General features: G+C 40.5%; 2 protein-coding genes across 6 annotated transcripts in view; one reads left to right on the top strand and one right to left on the bottom strand.

The window, feature by feature from the left end:
• The window catches only part of afap1l2 (actin filament associated protein 1-like 2), a 41,146-nt gene extending 36,504 nt beyond the window's left edge, over positions 1-4,642 (top strand). For both annotated transcript variants that reach the window (XM_044337913.1, XM_044337914.1), the window contains 8 exons: positions 1,141-1,286; positions 1,381-1,492; positions 1,863-2,117; positions 2,328-2,586; positions 3,052-3,225; positions 3,309-3,496; positions 3,676-3,879; positions 4,033-4,642. In XM_044337913.1, coding sequence (XP_044193848.1) covers positions 1,141-1,286; positions 1,381-1,492; positions 1,863-2,117; positions 2,328-2,586; positions 3,052-3,225; positions 3,309-3,496; positions 3,676-3,879; positions 4,033-4,059 — 1,365 coding nt within the window. In that variant the 3' untranslated portion in view covers positions 4,060-4,642. The remainder of the gene's footprint in view (positions 1-1,140; positions 1,287-1,380; positions 1,493-1,862; positions 2,118-2,327; positions 2,587-3,051; positions 3,226-3,308; positions 3,497-3,675; positions 3,880-4,032) is intronic.
• Positions 4,643-5,147: 505 nt separating this feature from the next.
• Positions 5,148-21,812, bottom strand: vwa2 (von Willebrand factor A domain containing 2). 4 transcript variants are annotated; one of them, XM_044337917.1, is made up of 15 exons: positions 20,980-21,575; positions 20,047-20,194; positions 17,915-17,979; positions 13,836-13,910; positions 12,757-12,890; positions 12,550-12,659; positions 10,111-10,308; positions 9,811-9,944; positions 9,408-9,537; positions 8,185-8,240; positions 7,986-8,093; positions 7,236-7,817; positions 6,469-7,020; positions 6,073-6,195; positions 5,148-5,832 (listed from the first exon to the last, which is right to left on the bottom strand). In XM_044337917.1, exons 3-15 carry the CDS (start codon positions 17,967-17,969, stop codon positions 5,702-5,704), a joined length of 2,388 nt encoding a protein of 795 aa, XP_044193852.1. In that variant the 5' UTR covers positions 17,970-17,979; positions 20,047-20,194; positions 20,980-21,575; the 3' UTR covers positions 5,148-5,701. The 4 variants fall into 4 exon arrangements, with proteins under 4 accessions (XP_044193852.1, XP_044193851.1, XP_044193850.1 ...); XM_044337916.1 differs by lacking the exons at positions 20,047-20,194; positions 20,980-21,575 and adding an exon at positions 21,589-21,812; XM_044337915.1 differs by lacking the exon at positions 20,047-20,194.
• Positions 21,813-21,925: the final 113 nt, after the last annotated feature.

Consider the following 21,925-nt stretch of genomic DNA (forward strand, 5'->3'; position numbering starts at 1 on the left):
GTAAGTGCACTCTTTTTGGTGGAGAAACAGAATTTCATGTCAATGTGTGCAAGTACTGAGAAATGGCAATAAAGTAACCATGAATCTTTAAAATAGACCACGGTGTCTGTGTACATGCTGCACATTTCCTTTGCTCAGTTCAAATGTGGCTCAGCTGAGACCTTACTTACTCTATAGAAGACGGTGGGTCAGAGGAAGAACAACAAGTCAAGCAATGAGAGTTCTGTGTGAAAACCACACGTTAGCACTTCTGAAAGAGACTGGTGCTACTTATATGAGCCAAACACCAACATGTCCTCATGTGGAAACCTCTTTCTGCTGACATCAGTTAGCCTATGTGTGCACACAAGGGTGGTCTTAACATTTAGTGTGCATATGAGTGTGTGTGTGTGTGTGTGATGGGTGGGGATGTACTGGGATTTTGAGGCACTAATGCAACGCCCTTTTTTTCTTAAGGCTTCCAGTACCACCCTGCCGCAGTGCATATTTGGCCATAGCCAATGGAATTTAATGTTTAGTCTTTAGTCTAATGTTTATGGTTTGTTTCTTTTCTTGTGTTTCTTTTTTTTTTTAAATTTCACCTTCACATTTCATATTTCATTTACCAAAGTTCACAAAACAACTCTATATAGCTATAGATGAGCTTTTTGCATCTCCAATAACAGGGTGTGAACATGTTGTATCTCCTGTTAAACTGTCCCATCACATGTGTCTCAAAATGTTACAACAACTCGTGCGGCATTGCTGATTTACAGTATTGCTTGTTGCACAGGAGGCCTTATTGTAACTGACAACACTGAAAACACATTCTTAATGGTCACAAAACAGCAAAATTTAACCTAAATAGCTTTAATAGACATGCAGATCACTAAATCAAATCAGTACTGTGTCTCACTGCTTCTTGCAACACATCTAAGTTGAGTGGCACTGCTCAGCTGGGGGGTAGACAGTTCACATCTTTAAAGGTTTTGTATATTGAAATACTGCTGGGAAATGATACTGTAGCAATCGTTTTGTTAATACAAAGTGACGGATGGCCATGAGCTGGATTTAAGCTTGTGATGTTGCAAGTGCATGGTATGCACTGAATGCACTTTGTTTGACTCTTTCCTTTTCTCCCCGTCTCCCATCCCCTCCCAGGCCAAGACGTCAGCAGACATGGGCCACTGGCTGGGCCTCTTGCTGTCACAAACGGGGAGTAAAACCGACCCCGAAGAGCTGACGTACGATTATGTCAACGCTGAGAGGATCTCCAGTATCGTCAATGCAGCCAAGACTTCCTTATAGTAAGACCCTCAATTCTGCCATCTTCAAGGGACATTGTTGTGGAGGTTCATACAGGTATTAAATTAAACACTGTGTGTTTGTGTCTCTCTCCAGCTTGATGCAGAGGGGGTATTCAGAGCCAAACACCTACATAGATACCCCACCTTCCATCCCTCTCAACTCTGATGAACTGTATGATGATGTGGCATCTATAGCTGATCCAGAGGTATGTTCACGATTAAAATGCAATATCAAGTTATCGAGGTGTACCTTTTATCGAAAAAGAAACTGAAAAACCTTATGCACTTGATCTTCTAATATGTTTATCACACTGACCTCCAAGAATCTGTTGAGGAAATGTGGCTTTCTACTTTTCTTTGTTGAATTAATTAGTGTGAGTGTAGGTTTCTATTTTAGTCAAACACAACACAAGACATTCTTGCTGATTAATATAGCATACCTTTAAACTCAGAGGACAATGGAGGGAAAACAACTGCTGTGATGTTTTTGGAAAGCCAACTTGCAACCTCTCAGTCCTATTGTTTTGTAATCGAGTTTCACTTTCAGTTCTCTCTTCCTATTCCCATGTCATACAGGATGCTGAAGAGAGCGGCCTGCCAGAAAGTGAGGACAACAACCTTCAACAACATAATGAAATATGTACACAGGGCACCAAGGAGCCAGTGGTTACAGAGGAGGACATTGACAGCAGAGTTTACTTGGACCTTGTCCCTGTGCGCTCCTTCCTCCATACATCTGGTGGAGGAAAAGTTATCCCTGCCAAAGAAACTTCTAGACATTCCCCGGTTACCTTAGAGGAACAGAAGGACCCCTCATGTCAAGTTAAAGAGGTAGGTAAATAGGGATATATTAAAGTCTATTTGTCATATTTGGTGTATAAAAGATCACTTCTTAACATATCCAATATACTAAATCAGATGTAACATTATACTAAATTTAATCCCTAATCTTTGTGTGAAAAAGCAAGTGAATAATTGCCTCTAATAATACTATGTACTTGCATTCAAACTTATACTCTGTATTTTGTGTGTTTACGCCAGGTCACTTCAGCAAACCCCTCTGAGCCAGAGCCAACACCTGTTTTAAATGGCACCAGTTCAACATCTGCTATCAGCAAAGCAGAACAAGAGCGCCCCCTGACTCCTACTCCGCCACAGACCCAAACTCAAGTACCCAAACCCTCATCCCAAAGCCAGGAGACCCCTAAGAGGACCTTCAACCCCAAAAGCCCGATGGTTCAGACTGCTGCTGGACTCCCTCACAGTCCTCAACCCCCGCGACCCAAGGCATTTACCATCGGTGAGGACAAAATACATACAGCAGGTTTTCTGGGTACTGTGTTACATGAGAGGAATACAGGAAAATACTGTATATTAGTGTTTAAAACTACAATATACTTACAATGTTACGAACACACATTATTTTTAAAGATAGATTGAAAGTACATTTTCAAGATGAAGCAGAAATATCAGAAAATGGTCTCAAAAGAATGAAGTTTTAGTGGGTAAATGTAGTCATTGCTGTTGTCCTATGCATTGAGTCAGATTAACCGCTTTTCTCTGTAATCTTACAATAACATGGCTCCCTCTAGTGAAAGGCTGCACCCTCTGAGAGCACAGATTTATAGTGGAATGTAGATTTGTATTTGAATAGAAATAATTGCTCCTCCTTAAGTAGTGCATCTTTTTTTATTTCTCTTTGCACTCTCAGCAATTTGTGTAGGTTTGTGTAAAATGTTTCAATAATTCAATCTTTAATTCCCAGGGTGTACCGGCGCAGTTGAGGGGAAACTGGGCAAAAACCGCACAGAGGCCGACATGCGCCGCTACACTGATGATCGTGACCGTCTGGAGAAGGAAAGGGAGGAGGTGAGGAGCAGTCTGGCAAACCTGAAAAAGGAGAGGAGGGAGACCAAAGAGGAGCTCAGCGCCTGCCAAGGTAGACCTGCACTTCCTGTGGCCACGATGCGATTATGAAGTTGACAGCGATCTGTATGACTGACAGCTGTCTGTTTCCCTCAGATCCCAAGCAGCAGGCCTCACTAGAAGCCCGGCTGAAGCAGAGGGAGGAGGCGTGTCGGGAAGCAGAGCGTCGCAGGGTAGAAGTGGAGCTCCAGTTGGTAGAAGTGAAGGAGAGTCTGAAGAAGGTGGAGTCAGGGCCTTTCACACTGGGAACCACACTGGACAGCAGCCTCCAGGACTCACCCATGGTTAGTGTGCTGGCTCAATCAGCCACGAAGGTGCTTGAAGTTGATGCACACAGGCTTAGTCGTAAAGATGAACGCAGGAATTAACAGATTTAAATGAAATATTTGACATCCAAGCCAGATCTGATGTGCTGTTTGTTTCATTCCTTAACTACAATACCTCTCTGTCATTTTACCCTCAGCCTAAAACAGCGACCCTGCCTACTCCTCAGACTTCATTATCATCACCACCACCGCCATCATCATCATCATCATCATCATCATCCCAACCCTCCAGCAGCAACGTCAGTGCAGACACAGCCTCTCCTGTCAACTCTGCCTCCGCGCTAAAGAACAGACCTGCCTCCATCATGGCCACGAAAGGCAAAGTCCTGCAGAAAGCTAAAGTGAGACTATAGATTTACATTTGTTATACAAGGTTTCAGTGGAATAATTTTTTTCTGAAGTCTAAAAACATGGATCAAGAATTCTGGTACATGTATATTTCAGGAAGTTGTAGCCTAAAGTACCCTAACTTACCTCTTTTTTTGTATTTGCAGGAGTGGGAAAAGAAATCCACCACCTAAGAGAAAATATGAATGTCCTCTGACCTCCTGTGACCTTGAAGGTCAACCCATTTCTCTCAGTCTGGTCGGCTGTCTACAACTTGTCCTGCTTTAGCAAGGAAGTGCCGGTTTAACAGCCCAGACAATTAAATAAATATCCTCCCTTCCCCGGATCTTTCATCCTCTGCACCTCCTTGCCAAGACTATATAGAGCCCATCAGAGAGAGGCACAAGCCGTCTTCTCCAATACCACTGGATAATCTTTATAAATCTTTAAAAGTTCCAATGACTTTTCAAGCTATTTTTCTCCATTTGCTAAAGGAAGGAAATTGACGCAGTAGCATTTTGGCCAGTCTAATAACTATTCTTGATAATGATGCACAAATAGGATGTTTCAACACTGCAAACAACCTAAAGTTTGATACCACTGAAGAAAGAAAGACGCCCCTCTACTTAATTGGCCACTTTGTACACTCTAGATTGTAGCTTGGTTCATATATGCTGGTAGCCAAGATGTAAATATATTTACACCATTATTCAGCCTTTTGGCTTGTATTGCTAGCTAAAAATGCACTTTTTATTCAAATAAAAATGTACTGACAACTCCGGCTTGACAATTGTCTCTTTTTGCCTTTAACCTAATGTTCATTTAGCTTTTCTGATCTTTGCAGTTTGAACCCAATCAAACTTGCAAAGGACACTGAAGACAGCATTAAAATTTACAGGGTAATTAGAGTAAATACAGTCAATCACTAGTTTAAGGTGTTTTTTTAAAATGTTTTCTTTTACCTACTGAACTGAGTGGCCGTTACAAATCTACCATTTGCATTTTTAGAGCTTATTATCTGTTGTACATGTGTGGTAAATTTGTGGATAATCCGATGATAAACAATTTGTCAGTAAAGCTTTAGTGAAAAATTGGTTTTATGAAAAACAAACAAACATAATATATAGCCACTTTTCACTAGAAGCCTTATTGACAAATATCCCCATAAGTACTTATCTCTTCCAAAATGTGATATTAGTGAGGTACGGGGTAGAAAAAAAGCACAAAAAGTAAAAAGTTCAAATTGTTATATAGCACTTATCTAACTAATCATAAAAAAAAATCAATATATACAGTATATTTATCAAATATTTTTGTTCATTACAGAGGACAAACAAGCATAAATTGTCTCTCAATTCAGTGGATCTATTCATACACCCATTATAACAAAGCTAAAAATGTGCATGACCTTTCTTATTAAATCAAAATGTGAAAATATAACACTTGGTATATGACATTTTTTGGCACAACATTGTCGCTTTAGTCTTGGTTGGAAGGAGAGAAGAAGGTTGTGATTATACATTGACAAAATAACATACAGTCATGACACAGATATACATTATCGTATCATTTAAAAGTTTACATCTTTGCATAGACAAGAGAACCATGTTGACAGTGATGGCTGGTCAATACAACAAGTAAAGACACAAATGGACACAGCAGTAGGAATACATACAGTTTGAAGGCACTTGTTGAAGTTCGATTGCAAGTTTAAATATTGAAACAGTAACATTGGTTTTCCCTTTACTCTAGTGTGTACCCGCAAACGTCCTTGGCTCTGAAGTGTCCATAGGAGATTTGTGTCTGTGTGTATGTGCAGTATGTGTGTGTGGTGCATCAGGCTACATGTCTCCTGCGGTGCAGTTTGTAGTGATGCAGAAGCTCCTGGTGACTCTTCTTCTGCCTGCTCCTCCTCCTGAGACCAGCGGGTCTTGGAAGATCTCCTCTGGATGAAGGTCTGCTGCTTCCTACAAATAAACCACAGAATACATCATGACTCAGCATATGCAAACAATGTTTGTTGCTGTAATGATTTCTTTTTTTTGGCCACTGTGACTGACAATGACAACTGCAGTTTTAAGACTGAGTCCAGAAGGTCAGTGTAGGTTTTTGAGGAAGGAGAAAGTATAGTGACATTATTTTTTAAAAAAGGAAGGCAAATGAAGAAATGAAGCTATGAGGAAAGAAAACTCATTAGTTCCACTGACTTGTTTCACAGTGTGGTCCTTCAAAACCTCGGCACTGACAGCGGTAGCTCCCTCCTGATAGGATGCAGATCCCATCATTCATACAAGGGTTGGGCTTGCACAGGTTTACCTGCTTTTTCACCTCTGATAGAAAGAAAATGACATAAAACAGCTAATTACCTAAATGTAAAGCTCATAAATTCATATTTTGTACATGCCATGTACATGGGAATCTATTTATATGTTTTCTAATTTATAAACGGCTGCTAGAAGTCTTTGTCTGGAAATACAAAATAACAGAAATCATAAAAAATGAAGATTTTATTTTTTCCTTAGCTGCTTATTTCTATCCATATCAATCATAAGCTTCCTAGAAAGGCTTTTTAAGATCAGATAAGTACTTCCCTGCACTCTCACCTGCACACACCATCTGCACCAGCACATCCTCAAAGTACTTGAGATCCTCGTAAGATGGCACCGAGATCATGTGCTCCTCTGAACCAGCGATCTGCAGCAGTCTCTCTCTCTGTATATCCCCGATACCAATCACAAACAGTGACACTCCATTGTCTCTTATCTTTTGAGCTGGCACAGCAGCATCGTCCCCGCCTGAGCCATCCGTCACCACCACCACGGCCTTGTTGACTCCGGGCCGTGCACCTCCGGCTACCGTGAGGACTTTGGACTGGATGTGGAGTAAGGCTGCACCTGTCGAAGCTACTCCACCCATGTAGTTGGCGTCGGCGACTGCCTTGAGGACAGCAGAACCCGTCTCGTGGGTGTCCAGATTGAAGACGGTCGTGGCTCTCCGGCTGTAGGCCACAAGTGCCACTTGGGCCACGTCACGGTTGATATCAAACTGGACGGTGAGGCTGCGCACAAAGTCACGCAGGGTGGCAAAGTTGTCGCTGCCAACGCCACCTGAGGCATCCAGGGCAAACACCAGGTCTGCTGCTTGGCCCAGGCAACCTGGAAAACAACAAAGACAAAGAATTATGTTTGTTTTTTTAATACAGACAATAAGCATTGGTTGAAACACACAAAACATGATGTAGAAGCTAGAAACATTGTTTTTCTGCTAAATCTGCTATTAAGTTTACATTCAGTATTAACTTATAAACAGGAAAAATATACCACATCCTGTGCAGAATATTTTGCGTATGCACTGAATGTTAAGATACTACCTTGGGTATCTACACTGCAAATCTTGGCCTTGAGTTCAGGGATCTTGGCACTGAACCTATCAGGTGATGTGTAGGTAAGAGTCCTTTGGGGGTTTCCTGTGATGTTATTCAGTTGTCCCTTTAAGTAGTCTGGTCCCACCCCTATGAGGAAGATCTCTCTGTCCCGTGCATATTTAGATGGTTCGACCACTTCATCCGCAGAAGGTGTGGCAGTGAGCAGCACCACCACGCGGGGCAGATCGTCCGTGACGTCAGCAAACACCGGTGCACTCACAAAGCCGTGGCGTGTGACGTAGCGAAGCGCCTGGCCTGTCAGGGTCTCACTGCCGATTGGTTGAAGCGCCTCCACAGCCTTGAGCAGACCCCTCAGGTCCCCTTTGAACTTGCCGACCTGAGCCTCGACCCGAGTCTCTCCCCCAAACACCGCCAGGCCGACTTTGCTGGGCGTGTCAGACCCAATCACCGTTTGCAGAAAGCGTTTTAAGAAGGACTTGAGGCGGAGGAAGCCTTCCAAGGTCAGAGTAGCTGAGCCCTCCAGCAGGAAGAGCAAGTCCACTGCACAGTCTAGTGATAACGCAGGAGCTGAGAAGGGATGGAGGGTTGAGTTAGTTTGTTCTCTGCATTGAAAAGTTAGGATAAGACATAATCTCAACATGGGTAGGGTTAGGTCTGGGTTTGGGGATTAGGGTTAGGGTTAGGAGGAGTGAGGAGTGTCTAATATCTCAGTGAGTATACAGAAAGTATACAGACCACAGTGTGGGTCTCCTCCATAGCCAGGCGGACACACACAGTGGTAGCCCTCCGGACCCTCTGATACACATGTTCCACCATTCAGACAGGGCTCAGAGTCACACGGATCTACAGAGGGAGAGAAATGTAGGAAGTATGTATCTGCACAGGCATATACACAAATACAGAAAGAATCAAAGAGAAAGAACAACAATGTTACCTGGACAGATGGTTCGATGGCAGACTGTCTGGTGTCTCTTGTAAGACTTGTTGTATCTGCAACACACACATTTGGACCGACTGAAAACTCACTTGTTTTGTCAGTTTGAAGGGGAATCATAGAACATGCTTTACAGAGACAAACCTTCATTTTTTAATATGCACGCAAATGAAGATTACAGTATGAATGTCTCTCCTAATGTAAATTCAATTTCCATCTTCATCATCTATAATGTAAGTACAAACAATGAGTCTTGCCTATCAGTTATTAAACCTCAAAATATGATAAATTACATTTAAGGCAGTTTATATCTTAGATTACAATCTGTTCAACTGCCATGAATGTGATTCTTTATTTACATGGACATTATAAATGATCATATAGACAAATTTTAAACAGCATTACTGCTTTTTTGTGATGTTCCTTATATGCTTAATTTCAATGTCAGCTTTTGTGAGAAGTTGCAAGTTTAGTGTGTTGACAAATAAGAAATACTCAACTGCCTTTCAGCTATTTCACTGCGGTAAAGTTGCAATTTAGTCTACTGTGAAATCAGTTTTGTCAAAGGCCGTTTTAATTTACCCCCAGGGGGGTCTGACATGTTCACACTAACTTGTTTTCATTAACACCCTCACACTGACACAGCACATTATCACATGGGAGTTTCCCTGTCCCACCACAGTCTTGCGGCTCATTGAGCAATGAGAGAAAAATGTTACAGATTCAGTTCCAATGCACAGATTTTATTTCCAGTCCAGTCTCCTTTATCATAAACTTGCTTCTCTTCCTAGATTGATTCCCAAGCCATATTCTGTATATTAAATGAATTTATTTAAACTACTAACCATAGTTCTTATAGATGAGCAAATTCCTTTTTTTTATATGTGAATTTTGTTTTTCTTTCTTTTCTCTTTTCTCTGCCCTGTTTTATTTAAAATCTGAATTTAAGAACAACATGCTTCTTTTTATGTATTATCTATTTGGAAATTCAATAAATAAAGTTAGGGAAAATTAATAAATGAAAAACTGGCATTTTTATACTTTATACAGTATGTGATATTTATACACTTTATCATTTAAGCAGAAATCAAAGTTCAAGGAGTGCTACAGAAACTCAATTTAGAGAATTCAAAATCCACCTGTCTTAAAAAGATTGTATTTGGGACGTCAGATGAAAAAAGACAACAAGAATGTTTTATAGCTTTGCATCCATGTGCACTTGCCTGTAGTATGGACAGAGAGATGTGTATGGGGAATACCCCTTTGAGCCTTTCCAACACATGAAATTCCCCTGCAGCTCTTTCACTGTCTCCAGAGTCTTTCTCTCACAGGGAAACGACTCCACCTGACACCCTGGACGGGAACAGGACGGGAGGATCCGGGAGGGACAGGTGTTAGAAAGAGAGGGGATATAGAGGGATATGATATGAGGGAGAAGAGAATGGGAAAGAGTTAGAGCAAGCGACACAAAAGAAGGGCTTAAAGCTTAAAAGTTAGGATAAGTTAAAGATTCTCACGCACAAAAGGTTGTAAGATTTCTCAAGTTTACGGCTGATTGCTTCTAAATTGACTCAAGTGATTTATAAGCTTGTGTAGCACTATAAAAGTCATGACATGCAATTCTACCTGCAGGTGTGGCATTGCAGACAGAGAAGGTGGTCAGTGTGGTGTACAGGCCGTTGACAGCATCATAGAAATGCTCGGCGAAGAAAACATGGTTCTCCATCGGCTCACTGGCCAGAGCATGTAGCTCCTCCCACCTAGAGACCAGATACAGGAAGAAAACAGTAATCTATAATCTATTAAAAAATCCCCCCCCCCTCGATTACTCTCAGTCTCCTTTTCCTGTAAACACAGCACAAAAGAATGTATTAAGTAATATATTATACCTGGCAATGATTATTATTTTCCACCCATCAAACATACCTGGGGAAGCGCAGGCCCACAGCAAACAAGACAACACCTGTCTCTTTGAGCTGTGCTGCCGCCTGAACCACATTGCCCTGAGACCTCCCATCTGATAAGAGGATGATGATCTGGGCCACAGTGGAGGAGTTGCGGCTGCCTGGGAAACCCTTCCTCAGCACATACTTCAGAGCCAGGCCTGTCTGGGTGCTGCCTCCCCTGCGAGTTCAGAGTTTGGAATAGTGGTGAGAACTAAAAGGATTTGTGAGTTATTATTAAAACAATACTGAATATGAAACAGTTACAATTATAAAAAAGAATTTGTGCAGTTCAGCACAGTCAATAATTTACAGCATATTACTGCCAAAGTAAACCACAGTTCAGCTTTGGTTGAATTCCTTGTCTGAGTGTTGGCTAACTTTCATCACCCCAGAGCTCATGAAACACATTTAAAGCCTATTATACTTTTTTTAAAAAGGCATAAATGTCAGTCTTCCCACTGAGAAACACATTCACATGTCTCACAGTTGTTAGAAGACAAAGCTGCCGGAAACAAAAGCTGAGCAGCTCGTGATTTGTTTAGGCGCCATCATATCATCTTTCACATTTAGGCCCTTTTTATAGCTGTGAAAACAATGCTACAGTATGTCTGCTTGGAACGCTGAAACTACAACACAACACAGTAAAAAGCACAAAGGCCTTTAGGCATGATTTAACGATCTTTGCTCCCTTGTGTCAACAAAACAAAGCATAAGTTCACAGTGTGCAAATGTAGATTTAAATCAGATTGTCTTCTTTATGCTCACATCTTGGACAAGCTGGATCTTAGACACTGGGGATTACTTGTTTAAAGTGCAGTAGGCTTTAACAACAATACTGCATAAAATATCGTCTTAAGTAAGAAATGATCATTATTATTATTAGATGATAAGCTTTTGCAGCTGTTGTTTTTTTTTATCCCATTTAAGACTTAGCATTGCTGTAACAATACTGGGTTTGTCTGTGTATCCGTCTTTTTAAAAAGCTCACACACTAAATCCTTGACAATAAAATAGTTCTCGGGCAAAAAATCTGTCATACATAACTTGCTCATATGTTTGGTCATATAAAGAATTACAAATTGCAAAGTAGAGTACTAAAGAGTATTGTTAAGAATGCAAAAATGCAGTACCAGTAATGCATGAATAAACACGAGGCATTGTGACAGCTAATAAGTTCAAAACATGAGTAGCCATTTCACATCAGAGGGCAAGTCAAAAGGTTGCTTTCAAACTGTGAACCACACACACACACACACACACACACACACACACGCACACACAAACACACACACACACACACAAACACACACACACACACACACACACACAAACACACACACACACACACAGCCAAATTATCTTCTTCTTCCTCGGCTTATCCAATATCCAGTGACCACCTGTGGTGTGCCTCTAATCTGAAATTAATTTGTTTTCCTTCCCAGGGAGCACTTTACTTAACCTCTGAATGTGTGTGTGTGCTTGTCTTTCTGCCTTTGTGAGGACTCATGTAAGTTTGACACCATCATAGTGAGGACTTTTCTGCATTGTGAGGACATTTTGGCCTGTCCTCGCTCCTTTAAAGGGCTGTTTGAGGGTTGGTTTTCAGGTTAAGGGTATAGTTAGGTTTAGGTTAGGGATTTAGTTGTAATGGTTAGGGTTAGGTGCTAGGGAATGCATTATGTCAAAAGTGTGTAGAAAGACAAAAGTATGTGTGTGTGTTGCTTTCAGCGTAAGTTTTAACTGAAGTCCAGATTCAGATCATGTAACTTGTCAGCCATGTACATAAGCATATGTCAGTTGTATTACTTTTCTAGTTAATTCATTAAGTTACCACACTGAAAGATTGATTATGGTTAAGATTATTTGCATATTTATGTATATAAGATTTTTTTGTGAGTTTTTTCTGTGTTGAACCCTGTTTATATAAACCAGCACATATAAAAATGAACAATTTTCCCATTGATTTTGTTTCGACAAAGTTCCTTGGAAGACATCTCTGTAACAGATGACTTTTTGTTTTCATGGAGAGATCGGCAGATGACCTTACAATCATCTGCTTATCTCTCTATGCAAACAAAAAACAAAGCTGCTTCTTTCCGAATGAAATCAATTTCATTATCAAAGATGACTTAAGCGATATCATTTGTGGTTTCATGTCATGCTTACACTACAGTTACTTTATTTCTGAAAAACAAACACATCCCAGTTCAAGTCCAGCTTGTTTTTTAGTATTAAAAAATTAAGAGCTAAATGTTTGCTTTAATATGACTTTATGAGCTGCATTTGTGCTTTTATATGATCTTACATTCTTTTTATTCATGATTATGATGATTCTTTCAGACATATTCATTCAGAAGTGGTAAAACCAGGTCCACTAAACTATTGTTTGTCTGAGAGTGAGATGAAAGGAGACACACACCTGTAAGAAACCTTCTTCATGTGCTTCTTCAGCTCTTGTTTGGTGGTGTATGAGTCCAGAGCGAACTCCAGTCGAGGAGTGGAGCCAAACTGAATCAAGCCGACTCGCACCTGGAACAAAGGTGGGTTTATGTGAATACTGATTGACATGAGAGACAGACTGAGGGAAGGAGAGAGAGAGAGAGAAAAGAACAAAGACAAACCAAACCTTTTCAGGTCCGATGTCTAGTGCTTGACAGAGTTTGATTGCGTAGTGTTTGGACCTCTCAAAACTGCCCTTCCCCACGCTGTAAGAACCATCCATGAGGAAGAGGATATCCATGGCTGCCGAGCACTGCATCACTTCCCATGGAAACACACACACACAGAATAAAAAAGCTAAACATACTGGATGTCTAGAGAAAGAAGTAGGTTCAAACTCATTCAACGTCTAATCTGATGCATTTTGGCAAAGAGCTCAGATTCTCTTGTTGAATATGGGCATTAGGGGACTATCCTTGTTAGAGATCAAATGTGCCATTGTGAATGAAAATAATACCTTGACATAATAAGAGAAAAACAACTTAGCTTGCCAAAGCTCCATTTTCCTCCCCAGCAGCACACTCGCAAAACCATTACTGAGCAAAACCTCTCTCTCTTATACATGTTTACACTCGCCTGAGGCATAAATAATCTGCTCTCCTTTTACAATGTGCAGCTGATCATGAAAACAGACATTAGAGACAGCGAGAGTGTGCGGTCCGTCTGTCTGTCACTCATTCTGTATGCTCATGAGAGTCACCCGCAAACACTTTCCTTTGTGACACAGACACCAGGCTGATAAGACCACCCACCACTTTTAAGACTAATTCCTACAGTAAGTGCTGTCCTCCTTCAATTTATTAACTTTTTCCTATTACTTAAGTGCACAGCACTTTAAAATGTTTGTACAAACCTGTCTATACTGTATCATACCCTGCGTACTATATCAGTCTTGAAGCTCCTTGCTGCAGTATAATGTGGAGCATAACATTAGTTCAAGCAGAGCACTGAAGTTGTGATTGTGTGATTTGTTCTTGTATGTGTTTATTAAAGAGGAATTATTTCACCAAGAATCCTCATTGCTGCTCAGATACTTCAACTAAAGTATTTAATCTAACTGTGTGAGAATTGGCAATAAATAGTAAATTTCTTGCCAGAAGCATCTCTAACTGAACTGTATGTTATTCATTGTGGTGCACTAGACCAGCTTACCATTTGGTAAACATTTTTGCCGTGATAAACGTGTTTTTTTCATCATGTACTCACTTTCCCCTGCTGAGTTGATCTTCATTATGTTCTCATGGCTGGTTTGGATCTCCTGCACTGAGGTGCCCTGCTGAACTAGGAGGGAGAAACAACATGGAGGTCAGTCAAATGTCCATACATGTTTACACAATGTTATGCACATGCATGGCAACAACTTCCGTTATTTGGGGGGACACTTGGGCCAACCATTATCATGAATGCATGTAAAAAAAAATGCACAAATTACACAGTTCATACTTTTTTTTTAAAAATTAAAATGATAGAAATGTCATCTATCATGCAAAAGCAAGTTGAAGAGCCTGTATCTATCTGTCCATAAACACATAGATAACTATACACTAAGCAGTGGCATGGCTAGTGATTTACAGTACAGTGTGTCTAGGGTCACCAAAGATATGTTCTGCAACAAACAATTATTTTCATTATCAATTAATCTCTTGACCATTTATACAGTTAATCATTTAGCATATAAAAATAGTGGAAAATGGTGTAAAATGTCTGTTCCCAGAGCCCAATGCGACATCTTCCCATTGCTCGATCAACAGTCCAAAACCCCAAAGATATTCACTTTTCAATGACATACGAAAGATAAAAGCAGAAAATTCTCACAATGGAGAAGCTGAAACAAGAGAATCAATGCTGTTTAAAAAAAATTACTTAAATAATTATTCGATCATCAAAATAGCTGCAGATTCATTTCCGTTCAACTGACTAACTGTTCCAGCTCCACAAAAGATACATTCAGATACACACACACCTTTTCTATTCAGTGTAATTCAAACATATCACTGGAAAAGTAAAATGAGATGAGATGCAGTCACTGAAGCCAGTACAGTTCACTGACTCCCACTTGACCCCTTCTGTGATGGATAATTGAGTATTCAAAGCTAATGTGAATGGACAAGTGAAGAAAAACCATTCTTTCATTTCCATTCACTGAAAGGACATCGCTCTTTTCAGGCACACGTACAGTCCAGAAAGGGGGGAGGGACATGTGATTTCCTGTTCAGAAACCATGTGAACATGCCATGTTGTCCCTGGTAACCCCACCGGGTCACAGAGGCATGTATCCAGTGTCTCCGCTCTCTGCAAGGCACAGTCTGTGTCTTTAATAAGAATACAGAGAGAAATTGTGAGTTTGTTCTCGTCAACTTTGCTCTAATGCTTCGGGCTGTCCGCCTCATGTTGATTTAGCACCTGCTAATTTGCTGAAATAGGTGATTTGTCTTGTGCTGACTCCTTCGAGTGTCAAACGAGCAAAACCGCAAAGAAACAGGACAGGAAACATCAAAGAAAAGTTCCATGTACAAAAGTTCAATAGCAGCAGGACTAACATTGACTGTGTCCTCATCTTTCTATCACTGATGATGTGCAGTGAGGCTTGCAGAGAAAAAAAATGAATGAGAAAAAATGGCATGGTAAAATAAACGAAAATGACAGTTTTGACATTTAAGGATAAATTATGAAAAACATTAGCTCCTACTAAACAGGTACTACTCTTAATAGTAATTTTTGGGGGATTACTGAGTTAACAAATATCAACAAAAAACATAATTTTACTAAGATTGAAATGAGTGTGATTAGAAGAGGGGGATCAGCTGGCTCGAATCACCTCTGAAGTTTCTCCCCTTCATGACTGGAGTCCTCTATCTTAGTTAACAGTTAACAGTTAACAATACTCCACAGTTTATGTCCAATCGTTGAGGCAACTGCTGCTGGCAAGAGTGAAGGAGCTGCAACAGAATGCCAAATTTCACTTAAAAAATACAACTTTTGAAAGAAGTTATCATATTCATATGCGCGGACAAATAATACGCTAAAAAAGCACAAAAAAACAAGCTATAGTCATGTAAAACAGCGAGGAAAGAGAACCAAACATGGTCCTGCTCTTCTGGCATTGAGGCTGATGAAGACCTTCTTTGGTGGAGTTAATTGATAATTAATAGTGGTAATTACTCTGGATAGTTTCTGGGCAACCAGCTTTTCCAGTCTGAGGGCTCCTTCCCCATATTTACCTCTCCTCTAAAATGTCCAGACAGGCTTCTTGATGGACACCATTGATGTTGATATACTTTGTATGAAAAGACATTTTATATGAATCAGAATCCTCTTTATTGGCCGAGTATGTTTACACATACAAGACTCTAGTTTAGTGTCTCTCAATGTACTAACAAAAAATAACAATACAACAATCTTAAGAAATATAATGACAATATACAGAAGAAACCGTTTCTGTGAACTGTAAACGGGGTACAAAGAGTGCAAGGGATGATTATTTCAGGGAAAATGGAGCCGATGACTTCGCATTTCTCTTTAAATATTGATGAAAGAGTTTCATTATGGACTCTTCTATCATCAATTAATAAGTGGAAAGGAGCAAATGATATGAAGTTGGGAAATATTTAAGTGCAAAAACCAATAGAACACTATTCATTAAAGAAAAATAACACCTGCAGCCGAGAGACCTCATCTCCCACCCCCCTAACAGTCCCGACCCTTTCATCTGCCTCTAATACCAACGTCATTCCAGGCCCAAAGCCCTCCTGACAGTGAAAGTTTAGGGTCTTGGCGAGCAGCTTTCTCATGGTCAGCGGGGCCTCACTGCTCTGAACAAAAAGTCTGTCTGTTCAGTCAAGTGCCTCAGGCTAAATGACTAGTGTATCTTTAATGTCTGTGAATGAAAAACATAGCAGGGAAATCCAGACCGAGATAATGAGCAAGAATCCTCAGGCCGAGGGGTTGATGTCTAATTGGCATTAATCCCACCACAGTCTGGGAAATGGAAGAAATATCCCCTTGAAATCTGTGATAAAAACAAGAATCTGTGAAATTTAATTTGACAGGTTGGATTACACGGATATCTAGCGGGTCAGAGACTGTAACATGTTATCTGTGTTGTCAGCACAAGAGAAAAGGGGAGGGGGGAGGGGGTGAAACAGTCTGGTTTGCTCAAGTTCAAAGTCTTAAAATGGCCAGTAATAAATACTTCAGATGGTGCTAAAGCTGTCATTTTTGAAAACAACTCAAAGATTATATTGCCCCACGACTCCCCGTCTCTCCCCGCAGGGCAAATACCAACACTCAGGTCCAAGAGAACAACTGACGATACGCAATAAAAGCGATGCAAAATTTGACTTGCCTGGAAATAAGCAGCATTTTAAGCATGAGAGACAGGAAATCACTTTGAAGAGAAGATAATGGGAATTCTTCAGCGCTGGGGACTTGACAGGTTTCAGCAATAAAATATCTTGTAAAGAATCTCAGGATGACCCGAAAAGCATCAGCATCACACGTTATCCACCACGCCTCCCAAACGCCAACACGCTCTGAAGCTTTATCTACTCTAACCTCTGAAATCTATCCCCACCAATATACTGTATGCTTGATTTTAATTTATCAGCACTTATTTAATCAAATTCTAACCCTGAAACAGGCCATTTAAAAGGATTTTTTTCTTGATATTGGATATGTCTGTGTGGGCTCTACATGGATGGAATTATTTTCCTTATGTTACACCAAATAGCAGAGTCACTCCCCATCTTCTGTTGTGAGCTGTATAATTAATACAACTTTCTAAATGTCCCTCTCCTTTTTTCTCATATCATAGGAATGTTGTCAGGACACTTTAATACAGTTTTTGGGAAATTCGCTGATTTGCTTTCTTGCTGAGAGTTACATGAGAAGATTAATACCACTCTCACGCATGAAAGAACTCTGAAAAAAACAAGCAAACAAGCCTATTCCCCAAAATGTCGAAATGTTCTTTTATGTAATTCTGGAAACAAGCTGAATGTTTAAATATGGATGTATAAAAGGTGTCAGCACATAACAGGAAATGCTATCTAGCAGCTTTAGAAGATGAGTGAAGAGAGTAAAGGTTGTATATCGGCTCATTTTGTATATTTGCGGTATGAGACTTTGAGCAGCCAAACAATTATAATGGTAAAGGTTGATGTAAAACAGTCCAAAACTGTATTTAAAACATTCTTTGATCTGAAGGCTCCAAATTCCAGAGAAGCACAGGAGACACTCCTCAACCGAAACTGAATGCAAAACAGTAATAAAATCAATCAACCGACCTTGAAGAAGCAGCAGCGTTAAGAGGAAGGAGAGGCGGATGATATCAGGGTGCATGTTGGGACACCTGGAATGATAAACATAAGGCACACGCTGAGCAAGCAGAGGGAAGAAAATACACCAAAGAGCAGAGGAGACGTGGGAAAGATTGTATAAAAGCTAAATGAGATGAGAAATACAGTAGAATATGAGCATGTTGAGTATTCAACACTAAATAACCTGTCACATCTTTAAAGTTATTTCTATCTCTTGAGAATGACAAGCATGACGTGTGCAGCTGCAGCCCACCCTTACTATTTTACCAGGGAAGTCATGTGACCTCCCTCGAGGACCCTCAGTGCACCCTTACTATGTTTTCACCGCTGACTGTAAAAGTTGAGTCCTGACCTTTCAAAGAAAACTGAATAAAGGGATGCTTGATAACTGACAGACATCATGGAGGAACACCATGATGCTGCTTTAATAAACCTGCCCATCTTGTGCTCTATCTGCATTTCAACTACACTATTCCCCAGACTTTTTTAATATGAAATTTGCAAGCAAGTTTAACAAAAACACCTGCTATGAAACACATGTGTGTCTCAGTTTTAACAGTACCATAAGAGGTCCATTTATAGAAAACGAAGCAACTGATAAAGAGTTAACTCTGTGGTTTACATGTTTGAACAGGTCAGCGTTTGTGAGGCAGCATACGAAAAGGAACCAACTCAGCAACTCAGCCCGATAACGTCCGCTAACACACTCTGTATTTTGCCTGAATCAGAACAATCACAGCAGCTCTCACTGCAGTTCTTGAAGCAATATCAAGATTTCATGTGGTTTTAAAGTGTTAACAGGGATGTGTCCGACCATGCGTTTTTCAATGAGGGCTGTGTGTTGCCTCTTATGTTTACTGTGTGATCGTCAGTGTGGGAAGTGGGTTGCCAGGTAAAAGCTTGAATCATTGAAAGGGCAGAACAGAATGGATCATAAAGATAGCCCGCTAACAAACACCTCCCTCTTCAAAATTCAGACTTTCAAGCAGTCAGCTACTTGGAAAATTATGGAAACAATTACTTGATTATCAAAAAAAAAAAAAGAAAAAAGATTCACATTAGTTTTTTGTCAATTGATTAATCAACTGATTATGCTCTATCAGGACCTTCTTGCCTTTCAAAGTCACTGTACTTAAGATTGTGACCCATGAACATTTTGGGAAGATGCAAAAAAAATCTGCTGGAACATTGGATTTCTATCTTATATTTAAGGATGAATTTGATATGAGTTTATTGGATACAACTCTACAATCTAATGGAACTCAATATCCCTGCAATAAAACCTCCTGTTAAATTCATAATGTTCAGATTTAGTTTGGCTGCGGTTAGTTATGGTGTAGTACTGGATTGTACTGAGATATTTCAAATAATCCATCCTCCTCCTGTATGTGAATAAAGGTGGACAAACACATTTAGAGGCACCTTACAGTCTGATAACTATGGCCTCAAAATGAAACATTCTGTCAGTGCCAACAAAAACTAAACATATTATATTGACTTGCAATGGACTACAGACTGTAGGTGTACCTAATAAACTGTAAATTGAGTGTACACTAAAGCTTCATGTGTTTAAAAATCCCACCTGCCTTCTTCTGTATGTTCATTGTTGGGTACACATTAGAAGTTGAGGGGCTGCAGATAAGCTTTGATTAACTCTGGCTGCTGATAAGCTTGGTCATAATATCCTGTCTGTGGCTGAAGCGTGTGTGTGTGTGTGTGTGTTGGGGTGGGCAAAGGAGACGGACGTGCTAGAGAAACCCTTCCTATAGGTAAAACTGTGTGTTTCTGAGACAGAGATAGAATTGTGTGCAGGACGGAGCCTCTCTTTAAGAGGAGTCTGTGTGTCTGCGATACAGATCTGAGGAGCTGACATGCGGTGGCTGTCTGAGAAGCCCCGGGCTGATAAACATCACCGGGGGGCTATTGATGCTGTATGTGTGCTCTCGCTGGTACGCCTCGAGGACAAGAGATTTTATTACTACCAGGAGGGGCGCAGCTTTGAATGTATGCACTGCGCACACACACGCTTGTATTAGGAAGCAGTCATGCATGCCTACATATAAAACACACACATACACACACACGTGCACTGCACACACCTGTCTCAAAATTGGCAGCCTCTTCACAAGCATTCTTCTGGATCCCTCCACCCTTCATCTTTCTGTCTTCCTCACTCTGTGCCTGTCAGTGAACACCTTTCTGCTCTGTCTGCACTGCAAATTTGGTTCCAGCTAAATTGAAAAATCTCTACAGATTGTAAAGAGTTGTATCAAGATGCTGCTATGTGCCTTTGTTGCTGTCAGGACTCAAAATGTGTCACTGAAAGTCAAAATCAGAGATGAGAATATTGGCAGAGTAGGATAAGACCATTTCTTTCACATTTCTGACCTGAATTGAACAGTTAACCTGATACTTCGGGGAATGAGTTCTCATATAGGGATTAAACTAAACAGCTAATTGGGACATTCCTAAAGACAGTAAAGACCTAAACCATGGATGTGCCGTCTGTTTTGAATTGGTTTGCAGGTTGGAAAGTGCCTCCAGTCTGTAGTCTATAATTAGGAAGGAGTGCTAGTTTTTGGACCGGCTTCATACAAAATCCTGAGATCTCCTAACCTGTAGTTGATGTGTGAAACATCCTAACAGTTTAAATGATTTCAGAGTGAGTCACCAGAAATGGCCACGTTTAAAACAACAGAAGAACAAATGTGGAAACTTTTTTCCCCCCCAACAATGTGACATGTGTCCCATTAAGAGCCACAACTATGTATAATTCAAAGTGTCTTGCATTTAAGCATTCAGTGCAAGATCAAGCTGGCAGCCACACACAGCATGCAAAGGCTCAATCTTCTGTGCAATTACCCTTTTTAATTTCACAAACAAGGAAACAATCCCACTAAATGCAATAAGGGAAATGGATGTGATTTCACTCTGTTCCCTAAGTGAATTAATAGCTTACGAGATTCCTATCTGCAATTATTCAAGTAGAACACAGAGAAAAATCAATTAAAGCTGTTCGTTTTGTAACTTACCTTCTAGTAAGCTGGTCTGTCAACATCTGGTCACTCTGAAATGTGTCATGGGTCAAAGCGGTCTTAAGACGGGGTCAGAGGTTATGACCCTGACACGTAACAGTAGTCGAGGTTTACTCAAGAACGTAAACAAATTGAAGCGTGTCAGCCTACTTAAGTACAAAGTAGGCGCAAGGAATTCAAGAAATGTATTTTAGTTTTTAAGCCCACAGGTGGCTGTTGGTCTGGTTACCTGCTCGCTTTCTCATAGACTTGTATTATCGAGCAGCTTGAGGTTACAATTATATTCACATATGGTGGGAATGTGACTATTTCTTGTAGTGCATCACATCAGATGACTTTTATCACATAATTTCCTTCTATATAGAAATGTATGAAATCTGTGTTTACAGCTCTGACGTGTGCTACTGCGTTGTTACTTTACGCATCTCCAAAACTGTACTGAAACACTTCCACCTGTTTTAATAAAAGCTGCTTTGGATTCACGAGGAAAATCGATAGTAGTTATCCTCAACCTTTCAGACCGCAGGTTCCGCACTCAGCCTCCGGACGAGCGAAATAAACACACTCCCATTTTTCCTCAATGAGCGACAAAATGTTTCTACTTACCCCGAGCTTTTTAATATTCACTATCCTTGAAGTATGTCTTTCAGAAAGCAGTCCTCTCAGCGTCTCCACACAAACACACACACCTCTTAGTTTCCGCACTGGTCTGATCTACATGGCTTTCTGCTTCGGACAGGAGAGCAGCGACCCCACCTCCTCACCAAGCCCACCTGTGATGTACCTGCACCGGAGGAGTCTAATGTGTCCTCTCCTCATTCCGCACCGGGTAATTATAAGAGGGAGGCGCCGAGACGCATTTTAAACGTCTCCCCATTAATACTTATTATAATTCTCTTTTCCAAACTAATCTACATAAGTATGTATTTGATTAAAATGATTC

Source organism: Thunnus albacares, chromosome 20 (assembly GCF_914725855.1).
Source record: "Thunnus albacares chromosome 20, fThuAlb1.1, whole genome shotgun sequence".
Taxonomy (NCBI): domain Eukaryota; kingdom Metazoa; phylum Chordata; class Actinopteri; order Scombriformes; family Scombridae; genus Thunnus; species Thunnus albacares.